The sequence below is a fragment of the Fundulus heteroclitus genome, chromosome 9 (assembly GCF_011125445.2).
Source record: "Fundulus heteroclitus isolate FHET01 chromosome 9, MU-UCD_Fhet_4.1, whole genome shotgun sequence".
Lineage (NCBI taxonomy): Eukaryota > Metazoa > Chordata > Actinopteri > Cyprinodontiformes > Fundulidae > Fundulus > Fundulus heteroclitus.
In genome coordinates, this window is record NC_046369.1 from 23,362,970 (window position 1) to 23,381,313 (window position 18,344).

General features: G+C 38.4%; 2 protein-coding genes across 2 annotated transcripts; both read right to left on the reverse strand.

Annotated features, from left to right (window-relative positions):
• Positions 1-417: 417 nt before the first annotated feature.
• On the reverse strand, positions 418-10,241 carry haus8 (HAUS augmin like complex subunit 8). Its single transcript, XM_021317613.2, has 10 exons — positions 10,128-10,241; positions 9,766-9,821; positions 5,439-5,500; positions 5,083-5,209; positions 4,710-4,820; positions 4,518-4,621; positions 2,801-2,959; positions 1,637-1,778; positions 1,236-1,377; positions 418-765 (listed from the first exon to the last, which is right to left on the reverse strand). The coding sequence occupies exons 1-10, from the start codon at positions 10,190-10,192 to the stop codon at positions 639-641; spliced, it is 1,095 nt and encodes a 364-aa protein (XP_021173288.1). The 5' UTR covers positions 10,193-10,241; the 3' UTR covers positions 418-638.
• On the reverse strand, positions 6,862-8,460 carry LOC118564168 (zinc finger BED domain-containing protein 1-like). The gene is made up of 2 exons (XM_036141270.1): positions 7,485-8,460; positions 6,862-7,115 (listed from the first exon to the last, which is right to left on the reverse strand). The coding sequence occupies exons 1-2, from the start codon at positions 8,350-8,352 to the stop codon at positions 7,000-7,002; spliced, it is 984 nt and encodes a 327-aa protein (XP_035997163.1). The 5' UTR covers positions 8,353-8,460; the 3' UTR covers positions 6,862-6,999.
• Positions 10,242-18,344: the final 8,103 nt, after the last annotated feature.

The following is an 18,344-nucleotide window of genomic DNA, read 5'->3' on the forward strand; positions in this document are numbered from 1 at the left end:
CTGTTACATTATGTACAATCATTTAAATAGTCATTACTGGCAGGCATGTCAATTATATCTCATTACTGGATATGCTACCCCTGGCTAATAATACTTCATTGTTCCCTATGTTTGTATGCTGTTCTTTATCTTTAATGGAAAAAAAAAAAAACTTGCTGGTAATAGGTTGAACAGCATAAAAAATAAAATAAAAGCATGAAATGACTGTTGCCATTTTGAGACAAACTGCATTCAAGTTGAATTTAACAGCAATACATAAACTTAGCTTACCTACTCAAGGCTGTCGGGAAGCTTTTATACAACCAAGTATTTCATTATCTTCTCCCTTTTATTTGGATAGGCTAGCCACAGAATCACGTTGATTTACAAGAGTGAGATAATTTTATAGATGTATAGAAATGAAAAAAATAATGCAAATTCATCAAAACAGGTTTTTAATACAGGTTTACAGTTTACAAAACACACAAAATATGCTTGTGTAAGTATTCAACAAGAAAATTTAAAACAATTGCAGCAAAATTAGACAACTACAAATTAAAAAAGGACAAAAAAAAAGGTACTTAAACATTTATATTGGGGAAAATAATACAGGGATTAAGGGTTTTATCCAAAGTGCATGAAGTATCCCATTATATGCTTCACTGTTTGGGGAAGAATAGCTGGAGGGTTCTTGCACTCCCAAGTTGCTCTTCCTCGATGCCTTGCTGAGCCTGGACTGAATGACGGCAGACCAATGATGACAGCTCCAAAAGCTCTGAACATGTTCTAGAAAAAGATAAAAATTAAAAAAAAAAAAAAAAAAAAATTTACATTAGAAAATCTGAAAAGTGCAGGGTATATTTGTATTCAGCCCCCCCGTGAAATCCCCTAATTAGAGTTAAACTGTAATTAATTGTCAGTAATAATATAGCTGCTCTGTGAAGGCCTTAGAGATGAACGAACAAAGAATCACTTTGAACAAGGAACACGGCCAGACAACTCTTGAGGAACTGCAGAAATAAACAGCTCAGATGAGAGAATCTGCCTTGATTTCTATTTGTAAAAAATGTTGAAATGATAGGTGTTTATCATTTTCCTTCCGCTTCAAAATTATGTACCACTTTTCTGGAACCCAGGCACACAAAATCTTATTAAAATACATTCAAGTTTATAGTGGTAACACGATAAGCTGTGAAAAAGTTCTAGGTGCATAAATACTTTTGCAAGGCACAGAAGTATTTTATACATGTACCTACCCTGAAAGCTGCTGACTGATTTCCTTTGATTTTGTTTTCATTTCTCTGAGGCATTCCAGAGATGTGCTGTTGCCCACATGATCTCCATGTGTGCACTCCTGCAAAAGCGTCTCAGTTTCTTTCAAGCAAGCCTCAGCTTTTTCTGATGAAAAAAAAAAAAGAAAAAGATAAAAGTGTTTGTAAATATCAAAGCCTCCATGGATCTCTGTCAAAAAAAAAGACTGTATATTATTTAATCCTCAAGAGATGTTGGTAGTAATTTATAGAGAATGAGAGTTAAATCAAGTTATCTAACTTCCTTAAAAAGAAGAATTACTAGTTTGTTTAGCTGCAGAAAACACAAAGCTTGTAGTAAATATTGTTCCATGTAACATTATCTTGGTTAGATACGTTCCAACAACCTAGAAATTCTCTTCCATCCCCATTTATATAGAAATTCTTGACGGGCAGCTCATGACGAGTGGTGTCAACAGCTGAAGCAAAGCAGTTGTAGTCCTTTGTGAACTGGTTGGCTGCCTCAGCCACCGGTGTCAGCATATCAATCTGAAGAGGGAAAAAAAAAGGCCCATCACTTAATGTACTTATGCTATTTTTATAAGAACCTTTGTTTTTTGTTTTTTATTGATTACTTATAGGCAGGGTTAGGCTTGCTTATTTTTTTAGCACATTTCAGTAACAGGACAATTCAAAGAAATTGAAAAGTACATGGCAGTAGCATAATAACAGCAGGTAAGGAGAAGTTGCGCTACAGGCTCAAATTAAATGTTCTATTTAAAATAAACATTAAAAATGTGCATAGCCATGGTATTTCACTTTTTTAAATGTATACATCAGTAGCTCACTCTGATTGCATGCAACGTTTTTTTAAGAAAGATCATGTCCTGCTGGCATATTAGTTGTTATTTTTGTGTTTCATGCTTTGTTTTTTCTAAATTTGTTAGTAAATAAAAGGCGGTCAGGAAGGATCAAATAGAATTAAGGTTTTTAAATATAGACATAGGTCTTTATAAAAACTATCTACCCCACATAGTTTTTAAAAATAATATCGCACACAGGATCTTTTCTCTTTTTTTTTTTTTTTAGAAAAGTTTTCATCCACAAAAACCCGCACAAATTTACCACTGAACGTTGTTTTAAACATGCCAGATGCTTAGTGGGCAGTGCACTGCAAAGCTAAACCTTTGTCAGCCACTCAGAATCCCTTAAAATAAAGGCGATGTTAAACAGCACTGTGCCCGTGTAAAACAGCTCACCTTCAAGTGCTTTCGTATTTCAACATATTGGAGCAGCTGGGTTTAAAAACTGAACCCGTTTCCTTAGCAAATAGGCTCATACGAGCCGATGGGGGAGAAGTGGAAATGGGTGCAGAATGCTGGAGCGAGTTAGAGAAAGCTGAGGCTTGATACACCTAGTTTTGGTCTACAGACAGTGCTCAAGCTCCACCTAGTGGTGAAATATTGCTTGTTGCTTCTTTAAAGGTCTGACCTGTAAATCTATACCTTTTATAAAACCGTAAAAAAAAAAATGTGTTGCAGGCTCTTTGATAGAGAGACTTATGCACTGACCTGATGGTCCAGAAGCTCATTCAGCTGTTTCTTCTTCTCCATCAGAAGATATTGGCACTTCTTCTCCTTAACTGTACTATGCAGTCTCTGTTCTTCTTTCATCCTTTGAAGGAGTTTTGCCTCTGCCTCAGCTTTGAACTTTGCAGTATTACTCTCCATCTAGTAAACAGAATATTCACATATTTGCATTTTTTCTCCAAAAACAATATTCTCTTTTTTAAGAGAACATATGACAGTAGGGCTGGGCATTAACAACTTCACAATTAGATCTGATTTTGATTCTTTGGGTCACGATTCATTATTAGTTCGATTCAATATTGATTTATATACTTCAACATTGACTTAGTTTTTTAATAAGTAGAAGTTCAAAAGAGAAAATCTATGGGGTATGGTGAAGAGGAAGATGCAATATGCCAGACATAACAAAGCAGAAGAGCTGAAAGCCACTATTAGAGCAACCTGGGCTCTCATAACACCTGAGCAGGGCCACAGACTGATGGACTCCATGCCACGCCGCATTGCTGCAGTAATCCAGGGAAAAGGAGTATCGAGTGCTGTACATGATCATACTTTTCATGTTCAGTAGGCCAACATTTCTGGAAATGCTTTTTTGTATTGGTCGGAAAGGTATAATCGGTGATATTTCCAAAAGTTTCCCCAAGTCCCTTTTTGAATATCTGCGCATGCCTGTCTTACCTTACTCTTCTGCTCTTCAAGAGGATCAAGTGGAAAAAAAAAATAATCTCCTAAATGCACTCTGGTCTTATTACTTTCTACTGAGGTCTTCCTCTTCTCAAACTCAGCCATGTTGACAGAACAACTAGCACCGAAGCTAGCCGAAAACAAACACTAGAAGTGCGCATGCGCAGTCAGCATGTGGAAACTAAAAAGGAACAAGCACGCACACTGGCGTTAAATGAGCATGTCAGAATGATTGGCATGTGGGACAACTATTAGATAAGGTGGACCCTATTAGACCCTGGAACTTGAGGGAAAGAGAGGAAGACCAATCCCTGCAGTAATAATCATCAAAATTAAAAGAAAGGAACACTTGAAATATATCAGTCTGTGTGTATTGAATCAATATACAAGTTTCACTTTTTGAATAGAATTACAGAAGAGAAAAATCTACTTTTTCATGGTATTCTAATTATATGACCAGCTCCTGTATATATCAGTTATAGCTAATGTGATGATTTTATTTTCAGGTGGCCAATATAAGAGATGTGGACAGATTTTCTGGCCGGTTCACGCCGTCTAACGCTGCAGCACTGCAAGTAGGTCTCTTAATAGTGACATGGTTCCTGAGTTAAGAGGTCCACTCCGTAAGCGCTCGCTGAACAGAGTCTCACTGGAGCTGAGGGTAAGTAGAGAAGAAAAGGCATTTGCGGCACCGTGGAGCCGCAAAACAAGAGCAGGCTGCATGACTATGGGGCAGAGTGCGACAGGACAGGACCTCCATGGGTTGCCCGTACAACACAAATCATGTCCCTCATGAACACAGTGGCCAGGAAATCTAATCCATTCAGGGGATTTATTTGAATTGATACTGAAATGGGAAAATATCTATTGCAATGCACTGATGAACCGACATTCTTACCCACCCCTACATTACACATGTATGAGCATTTTATTCACAAAAGGTGGTGTTACAGAATGCAGCAGGTGCATTCAGAGCAATATACGGAATTAATAAAACAGTGTTTCTCAGTCTTACCTTAGCTGTAAGATAGGTTAGTAGGAATGTTTGCATTTCAACAATCCTCTTCTCATTTTCTGGATGTCTCTCAGGCTCCTTTGCATTCTCAATCACAGTTTTATCTTTGAAAGATAGGTAATGCAACATTAGCTTGCAATTTAGTTTTGAAAGCAAGTCACAGAATTGGAAAGGCTTTTTTTTTTTTTTTACCTTTAATGACTGAAATATCAAAATCTGGCCGAAAGCAGTGACCATCTGTAAAAGTGGACTGCAGGATACTTCTCCTGAGGAAGGATGGATCCGTGTCACGTGACGATGTTGCTTTAAAGAAGACCACCAAAAAACAATACAAGTTATTTTGATTTGACATTATTAAAAACACAGGGTCGGAAAAAAAAAAAAAAAATTAAGACCTCAGTTGAGGGGGATTTTGTTTTACAAGTCTGTTTTTCTTCAATAAAACAGCAGACATCATGGCCATTAGGGCATACAACAGGTATTCTTATATTTTAAGACAACATAAAATTGAGACATTGAATAATGTTAATCCGAGCCCAAAACAATCCTAATAAGAAGAACTTACATTCTCCCAGTGCCTGTGGGATCGTTGTGCATTTTGTAGGAGTGCCGACCTTTGACTTGACAGAAGTGGGTTTGGGCGAGGATGGCCGTTGGGGCAAAGCAGTCGACTCATTGGTCAATGAGTTACTCTTTAAAAAAAAAAAAAAAAGGTAGCCGAGGATGCAACAATGGGACATAGGAAGAAACACACATCAAAAGAGAGCCCAGATAAAAACAGAATACATCAGGGCACTTTGTACTGTTTAAAAATACAGCAATTCAAATGCTCATGCTAAGCAACATGCAGCATACAAATTTACATTTACATGAAAACACCTTCAAAGAAAACAAGAGTAGACTGAAAACAAATTTCCTTACCTTTGAGAGGGAAGCCTTCTCAGCAGATTGTAAATATCGAGACTTGACAATAGTCCCACCCGCTACAAATTACAAAGACAATATGAAGTTAAAGTAGAATTATGATTCTTCAAGCAGATTACCTGTACATGGAATATAAAGACAGTTTTGTTTAAAGTTTTCTTAAATAAAAGAATTGTAGGGCTGGGCGATTTTGCCAAAAAAAAAAATCTTCGATTTTTTAAGAAAAATTCGAGTTTCGATTCGATTTTCGATTTTTTTTTTCCAATGCACTTAAAAACGACTGAAGACATCAGATATAGTGTCAAAAGTGCAACTTTATTGCTATGATTCTCCTCAAGAGTCAAGATGCGTAGAATCCCAAAACAAGAAGTAAATAAGGCTCTGTCATTCAACAATTTTAAGCTTTAACCCAGGTTTAAGGAAAAGTGCAACTTCAAGTAACTTCACAATAGCTTAAATTTTCTGTTCAAGAAATCAGATAATTACAAATTTTGTAACATATAACATTACAATTGAAAAAATAAACTCTTCTCAGTATAGTGTGAATATAAAAAAATGAAACATGCCTGTGGCAGACATAAAGCCTGCTCAAAGAGTGAACAAATGTAAACTTTTATCTATAACAACAAAACACATGCTTGTTAGATCTCTGAAACATTGTGCATGCTCATTCTAAACATTTTTTGCAAGAAAGATGAGCCTGTCCACAACCTCTGGCTTAAGGCAGGCCCGGTTGCAGGTAACTATTCCCCCACCCACACTAAATAGCCTCTCTGAGGGGGCACTAGTGGCTGGAATAGAAAGATATTTTTTAGCCAGTAAGCTTAGCCTTGGAAAGTTTGGCTGATGCAGCTTCCACCATTCAAGAGGATCTGTGTCTGGCTCTATGTCTGGAATAAGGAAATATGTTGCAAGCTCAGTCTCAATTTTTGTTTTCTCAGATTGTGGGTGTGGCGTGGTGGATGGAGCACTGTTTTTAAAGAAGGCACCCAGAGTCATTTTCTTTTTTGGCGGGGTGTTCTCTTGAACAGTTGAGGGACCAGCTTCCTCTGTGGTAGAGTTGCAGAGAGCAGCGATCTCAGACACTGCTCTTTTTTTGACAACTTCCAGTTTGCTAGCATCAATGTATTTTGTACGGAACCTCGGGTCTAAAAGTGTGGCCATGTCCAAAAGTTCCTCTTTCTCCAAATCACAGTATTTACTTTCAAGGTAACGCATGATGTTAGCTTTGATTGTTTTTGTTAGCTCCAAATCTTCCTCCTCTGGCAGGAGGAGATTTGTTTTAAACAAATGCAGCACTGGTTTGATGCATGACACACTGACATATGATTCCCCTGACAGTGCATCAGTGAAGTCCTGGAGAGGTTTCACTGCTTTGTTGGTGGCTTCTAATACTTCCAAATCTTGCCACGTGGGAACAAGATGACGCGTTTTCTTGTCCGCACCCAGGACACGAGTTATTGCCTTCTCTTGCTCAAGAAAGCGCTCAATCATCTTTTGACGAGACCCCCAACGTGTTGGGGATTCTGAGATCAAAAGATGCTGGGGAAGTCCAAGCTCAGCCTGCACCTCTGTCATGTCTCGCCTTTTTTTTCCAGCTGTAGGAGAAGGCTGATACAGCTTTTTTGCAGACCCCTATGGCCCGATCGATCCTTGGATCCTTCACACCATTCTCTGTAATAAATGTGAAAAGATATTTAGAATACTTTGTCACTCCAAACTATATATTTGATTATGTGAGTTTTCAAAATTGTTTTGTACTTTTATCACAATTTTAATAGCTATAACACAGTTGAATACATAATGTATAATGAATGCATTGCAGATTAAGGAAAAGTCAGGTTTATTTATGTAAATAAACTAAGATAAACTGTAAATATGAATTTATGTCTGTGTGTAAACCTGTTGAAATATATAACATATTCTGGCTATTAAATTATGAAATATATTATATATATTATATTATATAAATATATATATTATTGAAATATACTTTACAATGTGCAAGTATGTGCACCTATTTATTCTTACACCAACTCTTACCTATAGCATTGTGGAGTCTGTGGCCAAAACACTGCAAGCTGGGCCAGTTGTTGTCCTTAAGGGCTTTTATGATATTGGTGCCACTATCAGTTGTCATGCAGACGAGTCGTTCCTCCAAAAGTCCCCAGGAGCTGAGAGCGTCTTTTAAGCCATGGGCAATTATCTCACCAGTGTGGTTGTCGGGGAAATAGGCTGTCTGAAGGCAGATGCTGCGCAGAGTCCAACTATTGTTGATGTAGTGAACCGTCAGACTCAGATATGGCTGCATCGTCCGGCTGGACCACAGGTCCGTTGTGGCTGAGTAAAACTGCATCTCCTCCAGCTCACAGCGGATCTTTTCCCGAGTTGTATTGTACAGGTGAGGCAGCGATACATCGGCGAAATACTTGCGGCTGGGGACATCGTACCTCGCATCTAATACTTTCAACATGTGATTAAAGCCTCGCTTTTCGACAGAATAAATTGGCAGCATGTCTGTGGCAATATAAAACGTGATCGCCTCTGTAATCGCTTTCCACCGCGCTCCCTTCTTATCATAAGGCACACAGTTTGTAAAGCTCTCAGGGAGTGTAGTTTGCTTTTTAGCAGGCGTGCTAGAGGAGGCATTTTCGCTACGGAGCCGGCTGCACTTCTCCCATTCTTCGCGATGTTTATTCCTCAGGTGCTGGAAAAGATTTGTTGTACTGCTGCTTCCAGTAGCAACAGCCTTGAAACAAATTTTGCAGCAAGGCTTCGTCTGTGTTTGGTCTGCTGCATCAAAACCAAACCAGTTCCAAATTACGGAATTACCCGTGCCTTTCTTTGACGTTAGTTCTCTGCTACACGCAGCCATGTTGTTTGTGTTTACGCAGGGCGGGGGCTGGCTCATAATATCGCGCTACGGTAACCCACAAGGAAGAAACGCGGAAAAGTCCGAAAAAACAATTTTGACAAAAAACTCGAGTTTGCAAAATAAAAATCGTTTTAAACTACAAAATCGATAAAATCTATTTTTTGCCCAGCCCTAATATATATATATATATATATATATATATATATATATATATATATATATATATATATATATATATATATATATATATATATATATATATATATATATATATATATATATATATATATATATATATATATAGTTTAAATCCCAGGTGAATGCATTATTAACCCAATTAAAACCAGCCGTAGGATTTACTTTTCAAAGTGAGACTTTAAAATCAGTATCATTGTCCATTTCATAAACTGAAAATCCTGTTTAGGCTAAAAGTATTTAGAAAATGTTTTAAACATAATTTTTAATCTGTCCCAGCAATCATCTAAGGAGGGAAACAGGAGTTTCAATCTGTTCAAACAACCAAACCACAATAATTTAACTTGATTCAGTGGCAAAATATCACTAACAAGAGCATCCCAGACAAAGCAGACATGACCTAATGCAGACCAATGCTAAAATAATGAAATCCAAAATTTACTCCATTATCCCTAGATCCTTGGACAACAAATCTGTTTGACAAAAGCAACAATCAAAAGATTTTACAAAAACTTATCAAACAAATCCACCCATACGTTATCTATATCTGCTCATCTGAGGTGGGGTACACTAGTAAAGTCACCTTCAAGGTATCCCAGTGTTTATACTTTCAAACTTCCTTACTATTCTAAAAAAAAGTCTCTACATTCTTCCCAGTTGTTTTTAACACTTAGATATTAGCGTACCAAATATCTGTACAATAGCTGGGTATTAACTGTATGGTCAAAAAAAGAACATCACAAAACTTGACTAAATTGATTTCTTGGTCCACATAACACCAAAGGGTTGTTTCATACCATTTTTTGTAGCATATATACTATTTAGATCAGCTTTATTGTAAGATATATAACACATAAGACTTGTCAAATACGGACTGAAATATCCCACGAAGTGCATTTTCTTTAGAACACAGTTCCTGAACTTTGATAAATCTAATCTCGTGAAGACTTAAAAGACAGCAGTTTCAGCGCATCGCTTGACCCAGTTTAAGAATTATAGAACCCGTTTAAAACCCCTTATATAAAGTGGTTTTGAGGGAATCCATCTGTGGCTTCATAGCAAGTAATAATAAAATGGATGAAAATGTTATTAAACAATAAATAATTGCAGAAAAATTTACTTGAAGACGCTTTAGACTTTGTTCTACGGGTTTGCTCAGGTGAGTTCTAATAATGACTTGCATGTCTGCATCGAAGGTGTCTATAAATTAGTAGAACAACGTCCCCAGCTATCTGAGAACCTGTGTATACTCACGTCTTACAGCTTTCCTCGCAGCTCCATTGCTGTTGGCCTTAACTCCGTTACTCACGCTTTTCGACCAGGAGACAAAAAAAAAAAAAAAAAAAAAAAAGTTGCCGTCAGTGATGGTGGGAAGAAAATCCGCTTTACTTTGGCTAAAAGCAGCAGGTTTTAAACGTCGTCTTAAAAGGGGTAAAACACATGACACCATAACGTTTGCCCTGCTCGGGTAAAATATGGTGCGCTTACTTAGCTGAAACGGCACAGCTAAGTTAGTTTTCCTTCTATTTGTTATATTCACCACACAATTAGAAGCTAACAAGTCGGCATTCCGCTGGAAACCTGCTTGCCATAAAGCAAACCACTTCAATACATACCTTTTAGCATCGGCAGAAGTGTTCTTAAAACTACTTGGCGCTGAAGACACTCTTCTGGACGCCATGTTTTGAAGTAAACCGCCCGTACCCCCGGTTTTATAATCCGGAGGGAACAAAAATAACACACTTTCGTTCCATGCGCAGGGACCTGTTTTTTCTTTCTTTCTTTCTTTCTTTCTTTCTTTCTTTCTTTCTTTCTTTCTTTCTTTCTTTCTTTCTTTCTTTCTTTCTTTCTTTCTTTCTTTCTTTCTTTCTTTCTTTCTTTCTTTCTTTCTTTTTAACACAGCCACTGCTCACGATTAATATGTTCCAGTCTTGGAATTTTATATTTGGCCATTAATAATTTCATCGCATTTTAATAATACAAATCTAAAAATGTTTCCAGTGTTCTTTTTATTCATCTTTTGTGATAAGCACCAAATACGTGTTTTTATATCACTGATTTTTTGTTTTGTTTTGTTTTTTACGTTTCATGGAGGTATGCTGAATGTTGCACTTTCCCAAATTAAAGCCAGTATAGTGTAAATATGTATTATGCATTCCTTTGAAACATTTCAATTCACATTTTAATAAGTTTTAATAAATAGCCAATACTTTACAAAGGTATTTGGGCTCATCATAGAGCCGTGGAACGGTTCTCCATAAAATGCCAAACATTTTCAGGATCACAGTTGATCTTCTAACCACTAGATGGGTGTAAAGGGTGTGCTTTCACTCAGTGCAAGAACAAGGTTGGCAAAAATAAACAAAATAAAAACCAGCCATCTCAAATTACACGTGTGTCGCATATCCACACTTAATCTAAATGTGTTTTATGCACATGCGAAAATGCAATCAATATTCTACCTAGGCTTCTATTTTTATTTTTATTTTTTTTTTGCTTATTCCTGTCCTGTCTGCATCCAGCAATAAACACAATAAAATAACACGAGGGAGATTTTGTGAAAGGCATCAAGCAGCTGCCAGCTGCTTCAACTCAAACCATGATGTATGTTTCTGCACTTGTTCATCTTCATCATCTGTGTAACAAGGTTTGTTACATTGAGTTTAATGCCGACTTGTGTGCACAGGTCTTAGAGCACATAATGGATGCTGATCCCACCTGTCTAAGCCCGTCTTGGACAATGGGTAGGACAACAGGAGCTGAGTGGGTGTGGTGCTTGATGGCAAACACTTCTTAGCCACTACTGCTCTAGTTTCATTTTCACAAAAAAAAAAAAAAGAGATAAACCACTAAGTGGAGACCTGAAACTTAAGAGAAGAATACATTCAGTCTATACATTGTGACAAACCTCAAGGTTTGATGGATTTATTGATTTATTTTATATAAAAATTCTATACATCTGTTTGTCTTGCTTTTGTGTGTATGTCCTGCTTTTTTTTTTTTTTTTTTTTTTGTCTGTTTGAGGCACCCTCACCCCGCATCACCCGTCTTCAGAAAGGCCGGGTCTTATCTCTCTTTCTCTCTCTCTCTCTCTCTCCTCTCAGAGTAATAAAGTCTTGAAGTACTCTGCTGTGTGTAGGCACGCTTGCTGTCCATCTCTCACCACCAGGCAATGCCAGAACCAGTGGCTGCATTGCATTGGACAGTAACCACTTTTATTGGGGGGGATGCAAACAGAGCAGACTATTTGCATTAGTTGGTAAAAAATCTCAAAATATTATGGATCAAGTGACTTTCCTTTAAAATGTTCAGTGGTGAAATAAGAGATACAGTCTCTGGTTGATTGAGTTGAAAGGAAAAAAAAAAGAGAAGTGCATGTTGAAAGACAGTGCTAGAAGAAGACATTCAGCACCTGAAAGAGAGTCCTTGTCTCTGTCTGGAGCCCACCTCTCTGGTGTTTCTCTGTCCCGTGAAACTCTGACGTCTGTTGGAGGATTTTTTTTCACTGATACTCTTCACAGACACATGAAGACAGGTCAGAATAGAAGAAAAAAACAGTCACAAGAACTGACGAAAAGTATTAGAATTTTTGTTTACGTTCATTAAAGACCATACATGATTACCCGCCTCACCACCTCACACCCACGCAGTTACTCATGCATGCACACAGCTCTGCTCTCTCTCCTTTTTGGGAAGCTGTTACTCATCTTCACTTTCTGCCTGTCTGGTCCACGTAGTATACTGGGAATGCTTTAAATTGACAAAGTCTCTTTCCAGGAAGGTCAGCAAGCAGTGGAGGTCCAGCTCAGCCCATCCATCCATCCATCCATCCATGCTCAACCATGTAGGGTCCTTTCATTAATCAGAAAATAAAGAAAATGTCTCTTCAAGACGGCACATTATTGATGCTCTTTATGGGAGCTTGTGAACAAGGTTTTGTCAGGAGCCTCTAAACTTTCATCAAGCCTTTTTCTGGTGACTGGGGCACATTAGTGATAGGATCACTTACTTTTTCATGAGCCACCTATAAATTACTCTACGTGACATTACATAATAATATGTAAGATCGTAAAAACTACAGGACATAAAAACAAAGGTGTGTTAAATTTGAAACATGTAAAAAGAAAATAACGAATATTATTCCAACTGCAGGTTGATTTTCTACAGGACTGCACACCATATTTACGTGTTATAAGGTTTATTTATGGTGTTCATGATCCAACAACACGGAAAAGACTTGTTAAAAATGTTCCAAAGGGAAAACCACAGCTGACAAAAAAGAAAAAAAAATTCTTGATTATCCCCACTGGATTTGGGAAACATTTTTTCTGGATAGTTGTTCTTTATCCTCTAATATATAAATGATTAGATCCCAGGATATAGATTTTTATTAACAAAAGAAAATCTCATAGGGGATTCAAGGCACTGATTTTAAAACAATATCTCAAGCTTTGAACAATTAACAACAAACTGGTCAGTTCATCATTACAAAAATGGAAAGACTCTTGCACAACTGCAAACCTACCATGGTGCAATCAAACTGGCAGGCAACACAAGGGAATGTCCATGAAAAAATGTTCTCGTGAGACCCATGGTAACTTTAGAGGAGATGCAAAACAATCCACACGTAATCCAGTACAACCATAATAATTTAACAAGTAAACTGGCCTTCATGGAGAAGTACCAAAAAGAATGCCATTGTTGAAAAAAAGCTATACCAAGTCCTATTTGTTTTTTGGAAAACGGGATGTAGGGGACAAAGCAAACATGTGCAACAAGGTACGCTTGCAAGATGAGAACAACGTATCCCTTATTGGCCTACATGCGGATCACTATGAGTTGTGGAAAACCTATATAGCACATTGCCCAAACACATCATCTCCATCTTGAAACATGGTAATGACAGAATAATGCTGTGAGGATGAGTTTCTTCAAAAGTTTCCGGGATCCTGGGCAGAGTTAATAAGAACATTGGTAGAGCTGAAACAGGGCAATCATAAAAGACAGCTTGTTAGAGGATACAAATGACTAGGCCAGAGGTTCACCTTTGTGCAAAAATAATGATGCAAAAACATACAGCCAGGGCTACAAATGAAATACTTAGATCAAAGCATAATTAATGCGTTAGAGTGGCTCAGTCAAAGCTCAGACATAAATCCAACTCAAAGTTCGGCAAGACTTGAAAACTTGTGTTCAGAATTGGTTTCCATTGAGCTGTTTGGCAAACATAAAAAAATAGGTGAAAAAGTGAATATTCATATGTGCAAAGCTAGTGAAGAACCCCCGCCCCCCCCAAAAGGCTGGATGCTGAAATGGTAGCAAAGCTGGTCCTACAAAGCCCTGACTCAGGAGACAAACACAAATACATGCCACATGTTCCAGATATTTTTTCTAAAACAAAATTGTGACTGGCTTATCACATAAAATCCTGATCAAATACATTGAGATTTGTGGATATGCACATAATAAGCACATCAGCACAGATCAATGTTTTGTGTTTATTCACCCATGAATGCACTAAAAGTATGCTACAAAATATCACGTTTAAGCTAATTTAACAGGAAAATTAACCTTTTTTATTAACACAGATGACATAACTAGAGTAAAATAAGGTCATTTCTGATGAATTGGTGACTTTTCAATCATTTGTCCTGGGCAAACCTCAATGTATAACAACCTTCAATTTCATCAATACATTGTCATAATCAGATTTCATCAAAAAAGAACTGTAGGATTAAAAGATTTGGTTTTCTCTGTAATCTGACATTTGTCACAAAAGAGCTACTTGTGTTCTACTGAAAGGTGGCCCTCACAGACTCCATCGCATAGCTCGGAGCCAAGCTTTCCAAAGCGTGCCCTTGCTGCTCACAGCCTAATTGTATAATTACAGCGCTTACCTTAACAGGATTTGACAACGTGGTGGTGTTTGCTTCCGTGGATGAATCTTTTTCAAGCAGCATTGTAGGGGGGGGGGGGGGGGGGGGGGGTTCCTGCATGTCTTGGAGGACAGATGCAAACTCCAATAAATTAATTTGTGCTTGACATAAAAACTGAAAGGTTTATGCTGCTAAGCAGGAGATGAACTGTGTCAAAAATAGTTATTGCTTAGCTGTCAACTTTAAATCAAACACGTTTAGTTCAGCTAAACGAATAATCAACTATGGCACGTTTGTAGAACTGAGCAAATTTGGAGATGAATTCATGTCTGGGTGCTACCTGTGTTCAAAATTCATGGGAAGTTTTGAGGATAAAAAAACGAGCAGCGCATGGGCATGACTGATGGTGTGCGTGTTTTGTGTGAGAACCATGTACGCTGGTTTAGCAGGGCAGTGTAGCGTGCAGTGCAGGAGCGAGCAGAGGCGGCCCAAGCCAGCGCAGCTCCAGCGTCCTGGTAATCCCTGCGTTTTCAGGAGCCCTGGCCCGTACTTGATGAGCTTGAGCAAGAAAAAGGTTATGCGCGCTCCCATGTGTTTCTCTTGCCCTCTCTGTGTCTCCCTCTTTTTCTCTATCTGTCTCTCACTCCCTCATTACCCCCCCTCTTTCTCATGCCCCCCCCTCCCCTTATCTGCATCCCCTGGAGCCACGTTGCGAATGAATGGACTCTAAGTGTTTGTTCAGCAACTTCATCTGTTCCTCTCACTCTCTGTACTTCTCAGGATTTGGTCTAAAAAGGGGTTGAGAACTTGCTGAGCCGATGCAGTTAGAAACAAAAGCAAATTTAAACTTAGCAGTGAACTGGAGGATACACTGGCCTTTTAGAAGTGCTGGACAGATGTATTGGCACCACTGGTACAATGTCTATAAAAAAAAAACTCTTATTACTGTAAAATAATGTGACTCTGAAGAATCTTATGAGTAGATTTATTTAATGGGGTGAAAAAAATAATCTACAAATAATTTTTTTTTCTTTCACAAAATACCCCAGAGGCACAGCTGTTGGCACAGTACTGTCTATATTTTCTACACCCCCCTCTCTGCCGGTAGATCAAACAGAAGGCAAGGCAAGTTTATTTGTATAGCACATTTCAGTAACAGAAAAATTCAAAGTGCATGAACTGATCATAAGAATAGAAAACACAGAGGAAAGTATATCGCAGTGGAATAATAGGGCAAAATAAGTTGGACTGCAAACTTAATCTAATGATGTTTCAGTGAACTACAACAGTTTAGATTTTAATCAAGTAAAGCACTTTGCATTGTCTCTGTACTGAATTGTACTATATAAATAAATTTGCCTTGCCTTACCGTAAAATAGAACATTGGCATTCAAAGGCATCTCTAAACAAACAAGGTTTTAACATCGATTTAAAGGAACTGAGGGTTTCAGCACTTTTACAGTCTTCTAGAAGTTTGTTCCAGATAAGTGGAGCATAAGAACTAAATGCTGCTTCTCCATGTTTGGTTCTGGTTCTGGGCATGCAGAGTAGACTTGAGCTAGAAGACATGTAGGGTCTGTAGGGTTGATACACTGACAGGTCTTTAATGTATTTTAGTGCTAAGCCATTCAGTAATTTATAGACAAACAGAAGTATTTTAGACCCTATCCTCTGAGATACAGGGAACCACTCTGCCACTCAGAATTGCTCTCTTGGTGCCAAAGAGATTTCAAATTCAATGGACACAGACAGAATGGTAAAAGAGAAAAAAAAAGGAAGGGAGAAAGGCGAGGGAATACGTTAAATGGGAGAGAAGGTGACAAAAAACATGGCAAAAGAAAAAGAGAATACAAGATGACATTCTTGGAGTCTGCTTCTACACCTGCAGAAAGATATATATAAAAAAATAACAGAACAAACAGAAACAGTATCACGGGCACAAACAACACTATTATTTAATGCAAGATTTATTTAGTGGCAGCCAAAGCCAACTGTAGAGTTTATCTATATAGAAGTTTACCTGTGAGCACCTGGATCCATACACCTGTGGGTGTTTGTGAGCATGTGCTTGTATAAGTCAGGTTTCTTCTTAAAAAATGCTCAATAGTGGTTTTATGGAGCCCAAGACGCCCTGCAAATTAGGCGCCAGGAGCCGGCACCTACACACCTGCGGGTCAAGGCACCAGCCACCATCAGGGAGCCAGCTCAGATGCTGACTATAATAGGCACCCCCATTCTATAAAACCCACCAGACGAGGGAGGCATGACCAGTAGCGCCACAGAGATCCACGGAGTCCAAGGCTAGGGACAGGTGCTGAGACCCAAGAACCAACTGCAAACTGGAACCAACCCCCCCTGGGAACACCCCGACCCACAAACCTTGCAGCACTGTGGGAGAGCCTAAACCACAGTCAGCAGATGGCGAAAGGTCCCACAGAACCTGGGCCTGAACCCACAGAGAAGGTGAGACCCCCCCCTCACCCCCTCCCCGAAACAACTCTAGTCAGCCAACCCGTTTAAACCATATGGATCCCTTGAACTTGCCTCCAGACAGAATCAGTATCAAGAGTTATCAGGAACTGGAACTGAAACAGAGAGCCATATCTGGAACCACCCAAGGCTCTGCAGCTCTCTTAAGGCCCATTCATACCTCACGTAAAAGACAGATACGGATACGTGTGGAGTGTTTCATACATTCTAACCGTTGATTTCGTCCGTATTTTGACACGAAAATTGGAATCTCACGATTACGGATGAAACAAATCAATACGGAGCAATACTACCGGAAAAGGTGGGGGGCGCTATTGAGTTTGAAGTACAAAATGTCACCAAAATCACGAACAAGGTTATAATTCTGGGCTTTAAACAATGGCGGGATTCGAGGAACGACTTGCGGAGCTTGTCCGCAACTACTCACACATATATGATGTGCCGTGTCCGAGGCACAGGGACAAACAAAAAGTTCTAAATAGTTCTCAAGAAATCGGGGAGGCACCCAGCACTGCCACCTAGAGGAAAATATTGGTTATTGCGCACCTCAACATAAAAGACGGATGGAGGTATGAAGGAGTCAACGGATAGAAGGTACGGACAGAAATACGGACGTGTAGGCCAAACGTAGGGTATGAATAGACCTTTAGACGGAGCATATTTTTTTAATTCCATCACTTACTGTACAGACTTTACACATCTTTTTTATTTTATTTTATTCAAGCCTCCCATTTTAGTGTATAGGTGGTTTGAAAGAGCATCACATAGATTCAGAAGAATCTATGTGAGAAACCAGATATTATGTGAGAAGCTAGATATTATGTGGCACAAAAAAATGGCTGAGGTATGCATTTGGATGGAAAAAAAACTTAAAGGCTGGGTACATGTTTGCACAACTTAGGCCACATTACATTTTTATTTAAGTAAAAATTATATTGTGGTATATCTGAAATGAGGCCATTCTGCAGCAGTTTCTAAATATTGCAATGAAAGCTTCAGAAACAAGCTACCCATGAACAGATCCAGAAAGGTTTCAAAAGAGGTGACCAGATAGGAGCTATTGATGATCTAGGAATGGGGGAGCAAAACCAAAAGCTTTAACAGGATTTCAGGAGTTTCAGTCATCATATATGAGGGAGTAGGGGGCAGGGCTGGACTTATGGCAGACTGTTAAAAGTTGGCAAACTATAATAATAATTACATTGATTTAAAATAAAATGAAGACCGTCTTGTTTCTCTGGGGCTACTCTCTGAATTTGGGGTGATTACAAAACGAAATAAACTAAGATTGAAAACTAGGTCGCTGGTTAAACTTGATGAGACAACTTACAAATGTATCATAAAAAAATGCAAACTCTGCATGCTCAAGGTTCAGGACACCAACTGTTCAGTTTGATGTTTGCATAAAATTCAAAAGTCAACCTTTTTAGGAGTATTATTGCATTTGTACAAATGTAATTTTGCCAG